This window comes from Brassica napus, chromosome C2 (assembly GCF_020379485.1).
Source record: "Brassica napus cultivar Da-Ae chromosome C2, Da-Ae, whole genome shotgun sequence".
NCBI classification, from domain to species: domain Eukaryota; kingdom Viridiplantae; phylum Streptophyta; class Magnoliopsida; order Brassicales; family Brassicaceae; genus Brassica; species Brassica napus.
Genome location: NC_063445.1, coordinates 49,016,661 through 49,034,898, shown reverse-complemented (window position 1 = coordinate 49,034,898; position 18,238 = coordinate 49,016,661). Strand labels below are relative to the sequence as shown.

Below are 18,238 nucleotides of genomic sequence, written 5' to 3'. Positions count from 1 at the left end.
GAAGATTGATAAGTGTAAAAATGTTTCATTCGAATATGATATGTCTATAACCGAGTCCCCAACATGAGACAAGTTTGTTAAAAAGTAAATAATTCTATTTTTCTTATATTATATAATAAATATATATTATTTACTGATAATAAAAATATAGTTATTCATCTATCACAAATATCTATGCAAATATGTGAATTAAGTACAACAATCAAACAACATAATGATTTCCACAAAGAAAATATAAAAAATATATTTATGTTATGTAGTCTTATTTTCTATTCTTTAAATAATATAATACAATATTATACATTATTTTTTAGAATTGATAAATACATATAATATCTTATCCGCGCGTAGCGCGGTTAAAAAATCTAGTATATATAATGTTTATTCCGCGCAAGCCGTGGATCTAGTTACACTTATTTTATGAGCATAGAAATTACACTTCACGAATCTGATTTTCAGGTGAGGGATAACATAAAATCTTAAATAAAGCTAATATATGGGCCGTACTCAAGGATGTTATAAACTTAAACTTGAGACAATTAAAAGCCCAATACAAATCTTAAGAATAGAGAGCCAACGCGCCACGCGGGAACATTAGCGCGTGTCGTCTAGACCCCCTCATCGTCGCCGTCTATCGAATTTGATCTGAATATTAAAGACCTTCAGTGTTCGTTAACCGGTCCTACATAGGTCCGAGACTTTTATCCGAGATCCGGATTCGATCTGAGATTCGATCCGGATCCAATCCGAAAATCCGCATATCCGGAGTGGTCAAATCCGGATCTGGATATTAAAATGTTGGATTCGTCAAAGTCAGATCCAGATATCTTAATTTTTTGGTCCAAATATCCGGATCCGTAAATTTTATTAATAAATATTTCAAAAATAGTAATATATATATATATATATAAATTAATTTTATTCCGTTTATTTTCATTTTTATAATAGTATATATAAATTTTATGTAAATTTTGTAATATTATACATAGAAATAATTAAAAACATTATATATATTTTTATTTTTAAATTATTTTTAATATTTTATATATATTAATATTATTTTTTATTTATTTTAAGGATCCAAATCCGGATCCGGATATCAACCGGATATTACAATTTTTAAAAGCATATCCGACATCCGGATATCCGAGAACCCCGGATCTGGATAAAGATAGTAAAATTATGGATCTGCCGGATAAAGATTCAGATCCGAATACCTTAAAATTACCTGGATACCCGATCCGTCCGAGGCCTGTCCTACTAACGATGACGATCGAAAGAGCTCGAGTCCTGTTAAGCCGGTGGCAACAAGCGGCGGTGGCGAGGGGGTCCGCCGTTGGTGCGTTGGTGAATCCCCGTAGAGCGGATCTGATCGCCGCGCTCGTTGAAACCACCGGGAAACCAGCTTTCGAAATGGTTCTCGAGAGGATGAAGAAGAGTCCTGAAGGAAGAGTGAGTCTCAAAGTCTCTCCCTTTCAATGGCTTAGCTCTCAACAAGAGAGTTTGCTTATGATTGATTGAGAAAGTTTGATCCTTTTTTGTTGGTTTTGATTCTTGTGAGGTCTCTTTTCACTGTAGGCTATATTGCTGGAGCGTCCTCGTGTTGTGTCAGAGCAAGTAAGCCATGCTTGGGATCTACCAGACAATACCTTTGGAGCTGCATATGCAAAGTTCATGGGATCTAGAAACTTCTCTCCTGATGATCGGCCGCCTGTGAGATTCATGGAGACAAATGAGTTGGCTTACGTAGCAACGCGGGCGCGTGAAGTTCATGACTTGTGGCACACGCTCTTCGGCCTCCCTACGAATCTTATAGGTGAGTCGGCTCTGAAAGTCATAGAGTTCGAGCAGATGTATCTTCCGATGTGTATGCTCTCTGTGATTGGAGGCACCGTGAGGTTTAATGAGAAGCAGAGGTCGATGTTTTTGAGGCATTACCTTCCTTGGGCTGTTAGAGCGGGAAGACAGTGTACAGACCTCATGTGTGTGTACTATGAGAGGCACTTTAGTGAAGATTTGGAGTAGGTCCGGAGACAATGGGGGATCATCCCTGCTCCTCAACATCCTAAATGATGTCATATTTGTACTTTGCCTACGCAGAACTGGTTACAGTGTAATTGGTTTTAGAATCCATTTGATTCGATGATGAAGAGTCATGAACAAGTTTTCATTAAGTTGAAGTTGCATTGGAAGTTCTATGATTCAAAATTATTTGAACATTTTTTTTAAGTAGAATATTACCGAACACAGAGGATGGCAAGAAACTGACTTGTTATCATTTAAAGGCTCAGATCAAACAGTTTTATAGTGAAATAGAGACACAATGGAATTATGCATTTGCATTACACATAATGTTTTATATTTTACTTGCCACCAGTGAAGAGATAATCCAGAGATGATCCACCTCCAGGAGCTGCATGAACTTTGGTCGAAGGACGGTCCTGTAGAGAGAGAGCATTACAATGCTGTTTTAGAGAGAAGGCGTATTTCATTTACGGGTATTGAGTGATGGACACAGAAAAACAGAAACATACAGTGATGAAGTTTCCAGTGTTCTGTCCTTCAGAACGGGCATAGTTGTTAACAGGAGTTTTGATACCAGCAGGGATCTGCTTGTTGAGCTCTGCAGGCTCAACTGTAGTTGTAGCGGTTACAGTCACAGCTGCTGGTGCTGGTGCTGGTGAAGCAGTCTCGGCAGGAGGAGCTGGAGCGGTGGGCTTAGGAGCAGGAGGAGCGCCAAAGAGATAATTGAGAGAGCTTTGACCTCCACCACAGCTGTTTCCACGACCCATTTGTATAAAGGGAAAGACTTTTTGAAACCTATCAACAAACCCAAAACCAGGAATACTTGTGAGCTAGCAAGCAGCATCATCATTTGACATTCAGAGATGATAAATTCACAGACCTCTTTGAACTCAATTATGATCTCAAAGATACTTTGTTTACTCTTTGGAACAAACAATGATATACACCAAGAAGATAAGCACATAAGCTCATGCAAAATCCACAGCTGAAAACGAAAAACCTCTCACAATTCTCCAAGAATCTGACGAGAAATGTTCAATCAATTAGATCTAAAACCAAATCAACATTCTCAAGCTCTTAAATCTACATAATCCTTAGAGATTAAACTTAGGGGTTTTAAAACGCCATATTCCAGAGCTTAATCGAGGAATCAAAACAGAGGAATCTACCGACGAAGCCAAGAAATCAATCTGGGAGAACTGAGAATTTGAGAAACAAACCTTGGGCTTGATCAGATCAGATCAGATCAGATCTAGAAGGAGAAGAAGCAAATGGACGGAGAAGAAGAAGCAAACGCAGACTCAGTGTGTAACTGACTACTGAGTCATGAGCGAGGCAATGTATATATAAGCTTAAACCGGTTTTGCTACTGTCCGGGTTGTTCCAGTTCAATTGACCGGCTCCTTGGTTAACAATCGATTTAAAATGTTAGATAAATATTACTCACTCCTTTTCTAAATAGATGATGTTTTATAGAGTTCTTAATGTTTCAAAATAGATGATTTTTTTATATATCAATGCACTTTTTAATTTTATCAAAAACTGCGTAATCAATGATATTTTGTAGAATGTTATGTGATTGGTTGAATAGCTTTTAATTTATATTTTAATGATATTTTTAAGATAAAAAATAAGTTTTTAATAGTTATGAACAATCCTAAAACTTGTGTGATTGGTGACCATTTGAGAAACACTAGGAACAAATAAAAAAAGAATGAAGATGAATAAAGTTAAAAGAATGAGTGGAAATGATTGTTCCTCTTCAAAAATAATATGGAATAATTTTATTTTGTTATCCTCTACAAAAAAAAAGAATGATAAAGAATAGAAAAAAAAAATTAATTCCTCATGAACGGTGTATTTTTATGGGAATCATAAGTAATTGAACGTTCCAGTCACATCCCCACGTAGTTTGAAACAGAGGGATAGTAAATACTAAAAAAAAGTATAACAGGCTTTATCGAAATATCCCCTATATATTAAAGGAGATGCATTTTTAAAACTTACCTTAAAAATTTATTGGCAAGGAATGTGACGTGGTGACGTGGCTTCACGAGAAGCTTTTATTTAGTAAAACGCTTATGTGTCACGCATAGGGCTGTTCAATATGGTAAAACCGAACCGTACCGAACCGAACCGAACCGAAATAGACAATATGGTTTGGTTTTGGTATATACCATATAAACCGAATGGATATAATTTTATAAAAACCGTAGGATTTGGATATGGTTTAATATATAACCGATTAAACCGAATAAACCGAACAAAACCGATTAAAAGTAGAAACATGTAAATATGTATCCATTTTATAACAATACATGAAAATCTATTTGTTATATAGTTAAATTTGTGTTAATAACTATTACCATAATGTTATAGTAATAAAGAACCTTATATAAGTTGTAAAACACTTGAATACATCGCAATTCAGACATCTTATTTTCTAAGTCTTTTTTTTTTAATCTTTTTGCTTTATTTTAGTATTCACTAAATTAATATTGAAGATGATAAATTTGATGGAAAATAATTAATGGAAAATTTTCACAACTTTTTTCTTATCTATAAACAAACAGAGTTTCGTGTTCAATCGAAAAAGCATGACTTTAATGAACACTAAATATGGAAGAGTGGAAAAACTTTTCTTTCATGTTTCTGTTTTGTTTCATATTTTTATTTTCAAAATTTCAGGCTCTGATTTTAATTATAGATTTGATGATTTTATTTGATGGTAGAAGCATTTTTACGTTTTTGTTCATTTATTTGAACATGTAATATATTTTTAATAAATGAATGTGTTGACAATATGACTCTAAAATTCATTTTATATGATCTCAAACTAAATAATTATGTTTTTTGGTATAAAACCGAATAAACCGAAAACCGACGGTATATAAACCGAACCGAACCGAAGTAAATATGGATTTAGAATGGTAGTTATATTTTACTAACCAAAATACCGAAAACCGAAAAAAACCGAACCTAAACCGAACCGATATCCGGATTGAACACCCCTAGTCACGCAGAGAACATTTCTCACCAAAACTGTGAATTTAATGCGTTCACACTAATATTCCTTTAAAAAAACTTCATACCATCTGTACTTTTCTCGACAAACACTTTTACGTGATAAACCTTTAGCTTCAAGTTCGATTAGTTGATTTATCAATCCTCTCAATATAATCATAGCTTCAATAAAGATTTGTTATTCCTCTATACGTTTCTGTTAAAAACGGTAACCCATCTGATCTATCGCCATTAAGCCGACAGATCCGTAGAGACGACAAAGCGATGAAACTTTAGTACGATGCCAAGTGTTAATGAAAGAACTCTTTTCTCCATACCTACTTTCATGAATTTAGCAGAGCACTCACGTTCTTGAGAACCGCCTCTCATTGCTGAAAGAGGACGTTAAAAATCTATTTCTAGATAAATGTGTTGTACTCGGTTTTGTTACTGCTAGATGAGGCAATCTCTGATTCGAGGAGACTGAATCACTGTAAATCGTCTCGGCTTAGTGAATTAGTCTTCTAGAGCAAGAAATATAAGCATGTGAGTGTCACCACCTTCACCGCCGTGAGAGCTCTGTATTAGACAACCTTGAAGATGAGAAGAAACTTCCAGGAACGAACCACCAGCAAGTCTCACGTGTTGGTCGCATCTGGAACAACCTTTACAATTCAGAGGGTCAAATAACATTCGATTTATTTTATTATGCAACTATGTTTTCTGAATTTAAAGGAGCTATACTTTTTTTTTATTTCATACAATTATTGTTTTGCTTATAATATGTTATTGATCCACCTTTTTCGATTTTATGTGCTAAACCCCTAAGTCCATAACTACTACAATGTAATAGGCAAAAAAAAAAAATTTTCCAAAGCTTCTTTTCAAACTTGCAAACACCATATATTAAATTTTAATATTAGTGAACCCATTATAAAAAGTCTTTGGCTTCATCTCTAATAACAATCATACATTTAGTTCTATCTAACTATCGCTTAAAGTATACTTTATAGTATACATAATCATAATATATAATTTCAACATTAATATAAACATCTTATTCCGCGCAAAGTGCGGATTACTATCTAGTTTAACATTAAAAAAGAAGGTTTGTCAAAACCGGTGATTTTAAGAAATTTCTTATGCACTGGAAAGGAACAAAGCTAAATGATTCAACATCAGTAACACAAAATCACCAGCGGTGTAATTATTGGTGCTTTTCACGAGATTCGACGACGGTGACAATATTAATAGTAATAGTGAGTGATGTTTTGTGGTGGGCCATTGTTATCTAGTGGCCACTCTTTACTCTTTATCCTTGTTCGGAAACTAGCTAGTTGCAAGGCGTGCGGACGATCAGCGCCTAGCGATTTATCGAAAAATCGAAAATAAATAGGAAAGTAATAGGAGATTTTTTTTTTATGGTTATAGTACTCACTAGTACATATCTTCATTTGTGGATTCCAAATATTATTAAAACTTAGGTCAATTGTTTTGTTTAAACCTTTTGGACCTACTAAAATGTGGTTCTAACCCGTGTATGGTGGTGTTTTATAATTTTTTATTATTTACTTTGTTTTAATAAATATAAAAAGATACGTATATCTTCATTTTCTTCCTTCTTTATTTGGTTCTGCGATTAAACGTTTGGCCATCCACGGTTCTTTCTTTATTCTTTTTTGTTTTCACTTGATTTCTTAATTTGTACACTATAATTGCATCAGATCTACAAATAGAATCATTTTCAGAGATTTTTGAGCTTTCCAGAAACAAAATTACGCGGTGGTGGTTTTAAAAAAAAAACATTACGCGGCCGTGTAACTTTATACCACGTTCTGGGCGGGCGGTCGAAACGCGGGTTAGCGTGGAATGCATCCGAACTGGCCAAACTCGCCACGGTGACCCAACGCTTCACGATTTTGCGGACGGTTACTCGGTAACTCGGCCACTTTTTAGAACAAGGCTCTTTATCAATGTTCGATTCTTATCATTAGCCGTTTTTTACCATTTAAATATTTGAACTTTGAAAGATTCATGTAGCAGCAGCGGGTACTAACTAGTTCATCATGTTTAGTGTGGTTCAAGTAATAATTTCCAGTAGCAAGCAACTTTAAACTCAGTGAGAACCCCTATACCGAATACATTGGAGGGGTTCAATTAAACATACAATCTTTAAGATTTGTTGCATTAAATGGTCAAAGTGCCTACGTAGCATAGTGGTATTGCGTTCGCTTCGTAAGCGAAAGGTCGTGAGTTCGATGCTCATCGTTGGCTTTTTTAATTTATCTTTTTCCCTCTGACGTTGTGTATAAGCTATTTTGGATTGGAACATTCCATTCTCTGTGTGAACTAGAGTTCTCTTGATAAAAACTTGTGGTATCTTGTTCCGTTAGATGAAAGAAATCTTTTTGCTCACGCAAGTCAACCTTGCTCTCTCACTAACCTAATTCATTTGATTCATTAACTAATCAAGACAACTTGTTAAGCATGCCCAATTTGGATTCCTTTCAAGTAGTTAACTCACAGGTTAAAAGGATCAACTAATCCTAAGACCATCAAAACAAATTCAAGAACAAGAACATGAAGAACAAGGACATGGAGGAAAACATGAGAACCACACCTACACCTTGTTGAGTGCTTCTGCTTTCCTACTTCTGCTGGTTCTTGTGTGTCTTGCGATTGCTTAGCTTGTTTCTTCGTATCCTCTGTTACTGCTTTTGCTGAATAACTTCTTACTGCTCTTGCCAAACTTTAAAAGAAAGCTATCACTAAAGGACCAAACCAAGTCCAATACAAAGTAAGAGGAAGGCGCAAATGAAACTGAGTTTTTTACATTGGGAAAGAGAAGGACTGAAGGACCAAACCAAGTCCAAGTCCAAACTATATATTGAAATCGTTTTTTTTTCATAGAAAGTAACGGTGAATTGGAAGAAGTAGTGATGGTGGTCGGTAACCGAAGAAGAAGAAGAAGTTTATACACTTATTAACCGGAAGAAAGGGTAATATAGTATATATGGTAATAATAGTAGAAATTGTTTACTTTTTAGTTAGATACCTAATTAATTAGTAATCTAATCTATTAAAATAGAGTCCTATTTGAATTTACCATAGCATGTTTTTTAATTTGGACCTATTGAACAATGTTGTGCCTAAATCAATACCATTAAAAGAGGATCATTCTCAAATTATATCCTTAATGAAAATTGCAGTTTTCTCAAAAATACCCTTATTTTTACAAAGAATTAATAAAATTCATTAATGGCATTTAAGTCTTTTGGTTTTGGGCCTACAAATACACCTAAATGGATCTATAAATAATAGGCCTATATATATATTTAAAATATATATTAATTTTAAATTTAATATAAGTATAAATATATTATGAACAATAAATGAATTAAGAAACATGAAAATATTATTTTCTTAAATATACGTATCAATATTCAAAATAGATCATTTGAATATTATACATATTTTCAATACAAACCAAAATCGTATATCCTACACCATATATCATATACATATTTGAATATCATTTTTCAGTGTATAATGTCATTTTATACATAATATTAATATGGCAATTACGAGTGTTCAAGAATATTTTAAAAACTATCTTAAAATAAATTTTTAAATCTAAAATACAAACACAAACTTATAATAGGTTATTAATAATGAAAATAAACTAATATTGTCATATCAATAAGTTATTTTATATTATCATTTTTTATTTAGATAACATGATAAAATTTTATCAAATTCTAAGGAATCACTAATTTATGTAATATTAATAAATATATGAGTAATTTAATCAATTTTTTAAAAAAGTACTATAAGATATTTTGTTATCGGATCAATAGTATCAGATCGCGGGTTAATAGTGAGTTTTTAGGTTTTTACCGGGTTATATCGGATTTTTAATTAACAAATTTTTCATTAAATCCGAACAGGATTATATACGATGTATCGGGTCTATAGGTTCAAACATGAATCTAGGTCAGATATGAAAACAAATTTTAAAGCTCAAACATTATTATAGAACAGCTACCATATTTCGAACAAATACCATATTTTGAAGAGAAAAAAAACAAATGATAAAAACCTAAAAACTCAATTGTTATGGTTCGAAATGAAAAATAATGGTAATTTGTAAATCAGTTTTCGATTAATAAATGAAAAACAAACAAACCCGCGCTTTCTAAGCGCGGGTCAAAATCTAGTATATATCCTAAATATAAAACACATTTCATAATATGATTGATTTATATATTTAAACTAAACCAAATTTAATATGTGATTAATATTGGAACCCATCCAACTTTAATTAGGTCATCTTTGGTTGTCGTCATCTTCTCCATCTTTGTCATCTGTTACACCATCATGATTTCCGACCAGGCGACCACCATACACGTAGATTCGCAAGAAACAAAGAACAAAGTTAAATTAGGGTTGGTGGATTGGTTCGTGGATCAGCCATTCTCGAGCAAGAGTTTTTCTTCTTTCAATCCTTTAGAGAAAGGATTCTCCAGATATCATGTCCGGTTGATCCCTACGTAAGGCCATGTAACTTTATCAAATCTGTTCCACTTGATTCCATGCTCTAACTTTCAATCTCTCAATTGGCTTTCTAGGGTTTCACTGAGTAGGTTGAATCATGGGAAGTGAAAAATCTCTGCAATTTTGTTTATGCGTATACAAAACCTTGAAATAAGGTGTTTGTGAACTGATGGGCTAATCTAGAATTGACTTGCCATCAAAATGCATACAGTTTTCTAATCATTCAAATTGTTATTTCTTATTTGGCTGGATAAAGCTTGATCATTTAGCAATGATTGAGCAATGGCTTCAACTCTGAGTTTTTTTCTTTTTAAAGATAGCAACTTTATAGAGTTTTATGTGCTTACATACACTCAGCTGTTCGGTAAAGGATGTTTGTTGATTATGAGGAAACAAAGATGAGAGCTCAGATTAGTATTCGTGATTCCGACCCTTGATTGTTGATCATCGCATGAACCCTTTCGTGAATTTCTCTTGAATCTATGTAATAAACTATATGTTTTGTTTAATTCAGAGCTCAGGTCAGTCACTATCTGAGTGGAACGGAGACAAGAATGAATTCTGGAGCCAAGGTGCTAAGGTATTTGGAAGATGTGAAAGCTCCCAAGTAAGCTACCCGTTCGCAAGTTTCTGTCGTGGTGTTGGACTTACTGATCAGTCCTTCTTGATCTTCTCAAGAATGATGAGAGCAATGCTGAGGTGACTTTGGAGTTTTTTCTCCATATAACTATTTGTTCTCTTTTATTGATTTGGCGCTTATGTTCAGTTGCTAATTCCCATCTGATTTTCAGGTCAAAGTTTTGGATGTTGATGCCTTTTTCATATTCGCATATTCAAACCAAGCAGCATAACGGAGCGGAGGACTTATCGTGTCCTGGAAGAATCAATCATATATTCTTCTGTTATGTTACTCTTTTTCAACTTTTGTTTCAGTCACAATGTGCTGACTCTCTCTCTCTCTCTCTCTCTCTCTCTCTCTCTCTCTCTTTTTTGCAGCGTACATGTTAAACCATGCCAGACTGAGTTGATTTTGTTAGAGAAGGAAGAGCATGTGAAGAAAGAGTTAATTTATGCATCTCAATGCGCGTATGTAATCCTAATCTCCACCATCACCATCACCATCATTTTTTTTTTCATACCACTTTTTGTTGTATTCTGCAGCCGCAAAGTCAGTTGGCAACGAAGTCAAAGAAAGGAACTTCTTCTTGATTTTATAATCATATACATACAACGCTTGATAGACTTTGTTCGCTTCTCCTTCATTAAAGCAAGTGGCCAAAACTGTAAAGACATAACGATAGTTGATTTTTTGATGAAACGAGCTTTAATCTATGTATTATGCTTTTAAGGTTAATTAACACTATATTTCTTTATTTGTTCATTAATATGTTTAGTAGTATGTTTAGGTATAGGCATTTGGTTTTGGGTTCTCTTCTAGTTGTATTTTTGGTTTTCAAGAAATATAGTAAATGCTTGATTACTTATGAATTTGAGTTAGGTCTTGATTTTAGTTATTTTAGTTATTTGTTTGGTTCAAATAACAATGTTAGAAACTAGATAAAATTTTGAGTTCAATTCGTAAATATGCATAGGAATATGTAATTTTCTATTCATTACATTTTCTGATTTTTATTTTGTGTTATTGAATATCTTTATAAGTTATAATAACAACAATAAAAATGTGAAAAATATAACTGCCTAAATCAGAATCAAGATCGAAAATTTCATATTCATTTCACATTGACGCGTTTGAATTGAACTCAAAATTTTATCGGGTTCCTAACATTTTTATTCGAACCAAACCAAAAACTAAAATAATTAAACCGAAACCACACTTAAATTCATAAATAACTTAACTATTACTATATTTCTTGGAAGACCACAACTGAACCATAACCAAACCGAAAATCCAAAAATAAGCTACCAAAATTTATAAAAATATCATCATGAAATCATAAAAATTGAAGTCTAAATATAAATTATCCCGCGCAACCGCCCAGATCAGAATCTAGAATCTAGCTATGCTTTATTTTATGGTTATTTAGGCCAATTTTCCTTAATTATTAAACTTTCTAGTCGACCATATTTGGAAAAAAATAGTAATCAACGAGACCCGTTACACAAGACCGGTATGATCGAGAACGTCAGGTGGCATAGCGGCAGTACTGAACGTTTCTCACACACGACTACCCGAGGTCGCCAGTTCGATACTCGGGGAAAGCGGGGTGGTACTGGGTTAGCTAAAAAATTCCTACGGGAATTTCTGGCGAGGTGGCCCTTCAGGGTGAGCCCAGTCACTATAAAAAGTTCAACCTATACAGTTTTAACCGGGCCTCGTGGTCTGGTGGTAAAGAAACCTCGGCTGAGGTGCCCGCCATCACGACTTCGAGCCCCGGCCACGGCGGATTTAACATCCCTTCCGTTGGGGCGCTGGACCCCCTTCGGGGGATAATTGGGAATGTGGCTGCCCAGATACCAGAGTTACCAAAAAAAAAAAAAAAAAATCCGGTATGATCGTAGAGGACACAGAACATATACGACCAATGAACTTTCAACCCTAAGATGTAAATGGGTAGAATTTTTTTATTACGCGTTTGGATATTACATGTTGAGTGGTCCAAACTGAAGTTTTTTTATTATGTCTAAATACTATTACAACTTTGATTTTTATGAGACATGTCTAGTAATGTCCAAAATACGTTTTCTTTGGCTATTCCTAATGGTGCATAGGGCTACAACACTCGCTTTCTTCCCTCTCTCAGCCTTCTCCCCAAATCCTCTGTTTACAACAGAGAGCGGACCGATATGCCACGCTCTCTTCGCTACAACACTCTTGTAATAGTCAGCATAATCAGGTTCAAGCTCGTAAAAGCTGTTCACAACAACACCTGAGCTCTCCACTTCTGATTCTTTAACCTCGACCATAAACTTCCCCATCTCGGTTCCTTCGTCGCAGTCGTTGATTTGTTCTTGAGTCATCACTATGCTCCCTGGGAGGTGAGGGATCACAAATGGCTCACAACTGGAAGTAACTCTCTGTTGTGGCTTATGCAGTTTGATGCAGTAAGCAAAGCATAAGGGGAAGTAGCCAAAGCCGTGGAACACAAGTCTTGGCACATTGAACTTCTCAGCAGCTTGAGTAGCCCACGGGAAGAACATGTCGGCGGTAAGACAATCTGGTCGCATTGTCTCGAGAAGATTCTCAAGCTGGCCTTTGAAAAACCTTGTCGACAAAAAGAACTTAGTGATCATGTCCTGCCTATCATCTTTGTTGCTTAAGGTCAAGAAGTCGGCGTCTTCGCATCCTTCTGGTAACCCGAGCTGCACGCAAGGGAAGTCCAAGACTTGGATTTCGATTTCAAGACTCGGGTTCAGGTTCTTGAATGTGTCGATGTGTTTTTGGAGGATCTTGGAGTTGAGAGGTGTGGTGAGGATTGTGGATTTAGCTCCTCTGCTTGAGAAAAGCTTAGCCATGTCTAGAGTTGGTATCATGTGACCATGAGCCATGAAAGGGAAGAACATAACATGAAGCCTCTTAGGATTACTACCCATGTTTTGACTTTGGTCGAAAAGAAAATGAAAATGATTCTAAAGCTCGTAGAGAAGTTATGTTTGTTTGTTGTGTTGAATTGTTGGAGGTAATTCATGTCTCTATATATATAACATTTGGAAACTAGGAATCATTCCAGGTAATGGATTCTGACGTCTTAGCATACGTCACTTGTTTTGCTTTCTTAGTTTGCTACTCCTTTTGTTAACTTGTCAGAGTTGTCCGAATCTGTGATCTTGTAACTATCTACAGTTATGTTAACACATCACTAATGACGTCTTCTTAATCATGGCAATACATATCATATTCGAATAATTCCTCCAAGACTACCTTTAAATAGCACCAAATCATGTTTTATGACAAATTAACACAAGAGAAAAATTCATAAAATAGCATTAATAAAAAGTTAAAAAAATACACTTTTATTTAATATTTATATTTGGATTTAGTGATTGTAATTTATGGTTTACTATTAAAGAGGTGAGAATGAGATTATGGTTTAGGAATTAGAGTAAATTAGTGTTTTTCTTGTCAAATGTGTGTTATTTGGAATTTTTTATCATTAAGTGCTATTTTGGAGATTTGCCATTCTTTTGATAATTGGGTCTTTAATTTACATTAGAGAAAGTGAATTGATTTGTTCATAACAAGTGGGAGGATGGTCCATTAATTAACTCCACAAGAAGTAAACTGATGTTAACATCTTTTGCTGATCCTTTCAGCAGTTTATCTTGTAGATGTTTCTGTGAAATGCCTTTTGAAGTCATTTTCTATGTCCTGACGAGGCCATAAGAACAGCTACTGCAACTATGAACATGAAGAGCATACTGATAAGAAGTACATATGTTCTTCTGGACGATCTCCTGTATTCTCCAAATAGTAATATCCCCCAAAAGGTGCTCACAAGTGGAAGTGCCTGAAACCCATCAAAACATATATTTATTTGTTTGTTTTTTCTCTCTTGAATTATTGAAAAGGTTTAGTCTAGACCTGAACAGCGTCTGCAGCTGCATAGCCTGCGGCTTGACCACCCATAAACTGAAGACCATTACCAAATCCACAGAGAAATCCAGCCAAGAAAGACCATCCTCGACCGTTCCAGTCATTAAGGTAAGCCCTGAAAGAAGACTTTGGGAGACCAAGTATAGGCCAGTACAAGAATCTGATGTTAAGTATCAGAGCAAGCACAAATGCAGAGATTGAGAAGTAGAAGAAGGCGGTGTAGACATTGAGCTTTGGAACCCCATGTTTCAATGTGTGCCATTGATCGTTTGTCGCTAAGTTGAATGCAGGTGAGAATAGAGAGAAACAGATACCAGCAAAGAAAGTAATCGCCAGTCCAATGATTGTGCTTTTCCCAAAGACCTGTCAATTCAAAATATTGAATTTTTCAAGAAACTAATTGCCATATGATATGTAACGGCTATGAAACAATTTGTTTCACCTTTATGGCTCTTTGTTTCTCAAGCTCTATAAGATAAGCTGCTGTCCCTTCTTTAGCTTTCCCTTTGGCTAACCCGCTGTCTGCAGGACCTGTCTCTATTTGGAAGGAAGAAGTAGTCTCTAAACTGAAACAAGATCAAGATAGGTTAGAATCTAACAACCAGAACAAAGTTAAAGAACTTGTTGTGAATCATTTTTTAACCTTTTGAAACCTTGGAGTTTGGATTTGTTATCAGCTGCATTTGATTTATGAACAGCAGAGCCGAAACAAACCGCGATCAAGAAACAAGCCACACCTGGGAAAAGAACCTCAGCTCTGTTGATTCTATCATCCAAGAAATAGTTTAAAGTTGTGCCTATGCAAAAAAAAAATGTTCAAGAGAAAATGAAAGAAAGAATCAGTTAAAAAGTAGTTGAAATGAAACAAGAGTTTTACCAATAACAACAGTGATACTAGCAGTGATGACTTCAGTAACTGATAAACCAACAAAAGCCCAAGCATATTGTGTTGCTAAGTTTCCAAGGCTAAGTACTATTCCTCCAGCCATTGCAAACATCACAGACTGCCAATTATCCTATTGATGATACAAAAATGCATTTCAACAAGGTTTTCACACAGGATTTTAAAAAGAAGTATGTATGTGTGTATAGGTTACTGACTTGAGAAAGCTGTGTGATGAAATTTGGTCTGCTTGGACCTATTTGGCCTAGTGTGAAGGCTATGATCACTGCAGCTAAGAGATTTGTGATTGTGTAGTCAAGATAAGTATGTTGAGGAAGTCTCCCACGTCTTTCTGTTAGAGTCATGATTGCTGGCCATGTCCCTAAGAAGAGCAGAGCCAATAGCATACAAGAGATGGCTCCTCCTTTGCTCTCTATCATATACATCTTTCACTCAGTGTATATAATTATGAAATCATGAAAATCCTCTGCCAGAAAGAAGAAATTTGAAGATTATTTCAGTTATCTAATCTTCAAATCTCAAACTAAAGATAAAGCTAATCCAAGAATATAATACAAAACACATGCTAATTCAAGAAGATCTACAAGAAACTTAAACCTCTGTTTCACTACTTTCCTCAATCTAAAGCAAACACCACTGACTTTTTTTCTGGTGTGAACATAAACATTAAAGATCTAAAGCAACCGTAAGGCAACATACAAGAGACAAAAAATTTGAGTCTCTAGAGAGGCAATAAGAAGAGAACAAAAAAAATCAAGATCTTTGTCCAGTGGGTTCTTGAAAGAGATTACCTTTTTGAATCTTTTGTCGTTAACTTTAGAACAGAGAAGAGAGGACAGAAAGGTTATCGTTTACCTCTATGCTTATATTGGGATATTCAGAGAATTTGCCTGGCTGTGATATTACTTTCAGATCCATATATTTATTTTAAGTATATAATTCTGTATAAAATAAAGATTCTTGAGTTGCGTTAAAATTAGATTCCTTTGCCAGTGGGGGAAGTCAACGGCTGACATAATCATCTCCTTATTATATCTGTCTGTTAGTAAATAATACTGAGTACTAAATCATTCAGAAACCAAATTAAAAATGAGAAAAGAAAAGCCAGCAACAAAAACTTCAATAAAGTAAAGAAGACTAGTCAGCTATATGCTTTCTTATTGCTGATTCTCTCTAAGCACAATGACTTAAGCAAACCCTGGAACAAACCTCTGAGCTCCATTTATAGAGAGACAAGGTTTCTTATGCTATGATCATGATCTGGCCAAATGTTCAAATGTTTCTTGTGTTGATCTTAATACAAGGGCTTCATATCGCAACCGGTAGCCAGGTGTCCCTTTTAGGCTATTCTTTTGTATCCGCTCATTGATCTATAAACTTAGGGAAATTTGCTAAAACCAACCCAAATATTCAAGTCAAATGTAAAAGTGTACCCCATTTTCAGTCAAATGCAAAACCAACATAAAGGAGTAGTGAAAGTACTATTTAACCTTTATGACCAAACAAAAAACAAAAATATATTTTACGTTTCTATCCTTTGGAAGTCTATACGTAATAAAAGAAGTCTACATATATATAGACTTCCTACAAAGTCTACTTTATAGACTTGTTTTGTAGTCTACACTCTAATTTGATCTAATAATTTAATTTTGAAAATGTATAAAAATAATTATTGTGATATTTTTAACTAATCATCAATATAATGGATAATATGAAGTAAATAAATTAAAATTTCATATAATCGAACAATTTTGAAGAATATATACTAATTTGGTTATCATGTGTTAGACTATGTTCATAGTTTAGAAACAAAAAGTTCTAACATGTTATGTCTTTTAGTAGTTGATTTCATAGGGTTAGATTTTAGATTTTGTTTTATTAACTTAAATCTGCATATTAATGTTTAGTAGTTTATATTTTAAATGAGACTTTTTGATTATCAAGCAAAACATTTAGGGTTTGAGATTTGTGGTTTAGGGTTTCGTAGACCTACAATAAAGTCTATTTATCTGAAGACGTCTTTTTCAGTCTATATTTTTCAATTTGTATTACAAAAAATCATTATATTTAAACTAAGTTAAGTTCCTTACGAATAAAAAAGTGAAATCATATACTATAACTATTAAAAAATAAAGAAATAAATTTAATAAATCATATATTAAAATTATTAAAATAATAAAGAATAAACAACAATAATTAAATTATTATAGTAGACTTCCAAAAAGGTCTACTATGTTATAGTAAGATCTACTCCAAAATTTTAATTTTAGTAGACTTCAAACGAAGTCTACAGTATCGTAAATTTTAACCTAGTTACATTTTTGTCTCCCTATATAAACAAAATTTATACAATCTCTCTCTAAAGTGACTGCACAAGTTTTTAAAACTCTCCCCCTTCTCTCTAAAACTTTCTCTCTTCTCTCTAAAATTCTCTCAATTGTTTCTAAATCTCTCTCATTATCTTCTTTCTCTCTAAAATTTTCTCAAATCTTTCTCACAATATTATCTTGTCATTTTAGATATTATGATTCATGGTTTTCATCTTCTCCTTTAAAAAATGTAAGTTTTAGATCTATATATTTTAAATGTGTATTTTTATGTTTATTTCTCACAATATTATCTTTTTTTGGTAGGTATTATCACTCATGGATTTCATCATCTCCTCTAAAAATGTAAGTTTTAGATTAATAGATTTTAAATATGTATTTACATGTTTATATTCTAATAAATTTATAGATCAAGTTCTCTACATTAATTTGCTACTAGTTTACCTTATAAATTATATTATGTAAAGTATTTTCAGATTTAAAATTATTTTCACATTTCAAAATATATAGATTTTTTCAGATCTGAAAATTATCAGACAGTGTAGACTTCTAAAGAAGTTTACTAAAGCTTGCAGACTTCATATGAAGTTTACTAAACCACAAAGTTTAAGCATACAAAAATATGACTTTAATTTTTTTTCTATGTTCTTTAATAATTTTATCTTATTTTGCAGGTATTTTCTTCCATAGTTATTCTCTTCTCCTCCTAGAAATGTAATGTTTACATCTATAGATTTAAAATATGTGTCATAGTTTTTATATTCAAATAAAGTTACATATTAAAATTCATATTAATATGTCTTTAATTTATAACTATTTTTTCTATTAAATCATATTTTTAAAAGTTTTTTAGATTTAAACTTATTTCATATT

General features: G+C 33.7%; 4 protein-coding genes, 1 long non-coding RNA gene and 1 other non-coding gene across 9 annotated transcripts; 3 read left to right on the top strand and 3 right to left on the bottom strand.

The window, feature by feature from the left end:
• Positions 1 to 1,167: 1,167 nt before the first annotated feature.
• LOC106382029 (ubiquinone biosynthesis protein COQ4 homolog, mitochondrial) lies at positions 1,168 to 2,174 on the top strand. Its single transcript, XM_013821987.3, has 2 exons — positions 1,168 to 1,452; positions 1,579 to 2,174. Exons 1-2 carry the CDS (start codon positions 1,183 to 1,185, stop codon positions 2,023 to 2,025), a joined length of 717 nt encoding a protein of 238 aa, XP_013677441.3. The 5' UTR covers positions 1,168 to 1,182; the 3' UTR covers positions 2,026 to 2,174.
• A 24-nt stretch (positions 2,175 to 2,198) lies between these two features.
• On the bottom strand, positions 2,199 to 3,452 carry LOC106382030 (protein SPIRAL1-like). Of its 2 annotated transcripts, XM_013821988.3 has the most exons (4): positions 3,246 to 3,414; positions 2,906 to 3,046; positions 2,535 to 2,820; positions 2,199 to 2,441 (listed from the first exon to the last, which is right to left on the bottom strand). In XM_013821988.3, exons 3-4 carry the CDS (start codon positions 2,790 to 2,792, stop codon positions 2,364 to 2,366), a joined length of 336 nt encoding a protein of 111 aa, XP_013677442.1. In that variant the 5' UTR covers positions 2,793 to 2,820; positions 2,906 to 3,046; positions 3,246 to 3,414; the 3' UTR covers positions 2,199 to 2,363. The 2 variants fall into 2 exon arrangements, with proteins under 2 accessions (XP_013677442.1, XP_013677443.1); XM_013821989.3 differs by lacking the exon at positions 2,906 to 3,046 and having other exon boundaries at positions 3,246 to 3,452.
• A 3,778-nt stretch (positions 3,453 to 7,230) lies between these two features.
• Positions 7,231 to 7,302, top strand: TRNAT-CGU. The gene has a single exon. It is a non-coding gene; the product is annotated as a tRNA-Thr (tRNA).
• A 1,952-nt stretch (positions 7,303 to 9,254) lies between these two features.
• On the top strand, positions 9,255 to 11,996 carry LOC111212248. The gene is made up of 4 exons (XR_002662896.2): positions 9,255 to 9,578; positions 10,097 to 10,281; positions 10,374 to 10,668; positions 10,744 to 11,996. It is a non-coding gene; the product is annotated as an uncharacterized LOC111212248 (long non-coding RNA).
• A 123-nt stretch (positions 11,997 to 12,119) lies between these two features.
• Positions 12,120 to 13,227, bottom strand: LOC106379795 (UDP-glycosyltransferase 73B3-like). Its single transcript, XM_013819666.3, has one exon. The coding sequence runs from the start codon at positions 13,132 to 13,134 to the stop codon at positions 12,250 to 12,252; it is 885 nt and encodes a 294-aa protein (XP_013675120.2). The 5' UTR covers positions 13,135 to 13,227; the 3' UTR covers positions 12,120 to 12,249.
• Positions 13,228 to 13,720: 493 nt separating this feature from the next.
• Positions 13,721 to 15,974, bottom strand: LOC106378618 (ureide permease 1). 3 transcript variants are annotated; one of them, XM_048747952.1, is made up of 7 exons: positions 15,830 to 15,974; positions 15,236 to 15,504; positions 15,012 to 15,150; positions 14,778 to 14,931; positions 14,577 to 14,700; positions 14,123 to 14,497; positions 13,721 to 14,048 (listed from the first exon to the last, which is right to left on the bottom strand). In XM_048747952.1, the coding sequence occupies exons 2-7, from the start codon at positions 15,461 to 15,463 to the stop codon at positions 13,896 to 13,898; spliced, it is 1,173 nt and encodes a 390-aa protein (XP_048603909.1). In that variant the 5' UTR covers positions 15,464 to 15,504; positions 15,830 to 15,974; the 3' UTR covers positions 13,721 to 13,895. The 3 variants fall into 3 exon arrangements, with proteins under 3 accessions (XP_048603909.1, XP_048603911.1, XP_048603910.1); XM_048747954.1 differs by having other exon boundaries at positions 14,778 to 14,871; XM_048747953.1 differs by having other exon boundaries at positions 15,236 to 15,450; positions 15,830 to 15,918.
• Positions 15,975 to 18,238: the final 2,264 nt, after the last annotated feature.

Bases quoted from the DNA above. Each gene is read 5' to 3' on its own strand.
- LOC106382029 (XM_013821987.3), top strand. From the start codon at position 1,183: ATGGATCTGCCGGATAAAGATTCAGATCCGAATACCTTAAAATTACCT. The intron at 1,453-1,578 runs GTGAGTCTCAAA...TTTTCACTGTAG, and splicing joins AGAAGAGTCCTGAAGGAAGA to GCTATATTGCTGGAGCGTCC.
- LOC106382030 (XM_013821989.3), bottom strand. From the start codon at position 2,792: ATGGGTCGTGGAAACAGCTGTGGTGGAGGTCAAAGCTCTCTCAATTAT. The intron at 2,442-2,534 runs GTATGTTTCTGT...CTCTCTCTACAG, and splicing joins ACACTGGAAACTTCATCACT to GACCGTCCTTCGACCAAAGT.
- LOC106379795 (XM_013819666.3), bottom strand. From the start codon at position 13,134: ATGGGTAGTAATCCTAAGAGGCTTCATGTTATGTTCTTCCCTTTCATG.
- LOC106378618 (XM_048747952.1), bottom strand. From the start codon at position 15,463: ATGTATATGATAGAGAGCAAAGGAGGAGCCATCTCTTGTATGCTATTG. The intron at 14,932-15,011 runs GTAAAACTCTTG...TTTTTTGCATAG, and splicing joins TAGTATCACTGTTGTTATTG to GCACAACTTTAAACTATTTC. The intron at 14,049-14,122 runs GTCTAGACTAAA...GATGGGTTTCAG, and splicing joins CAGCTGCAGACGCTGTTCAG to GCACTTCCACTTGTGAGCAC.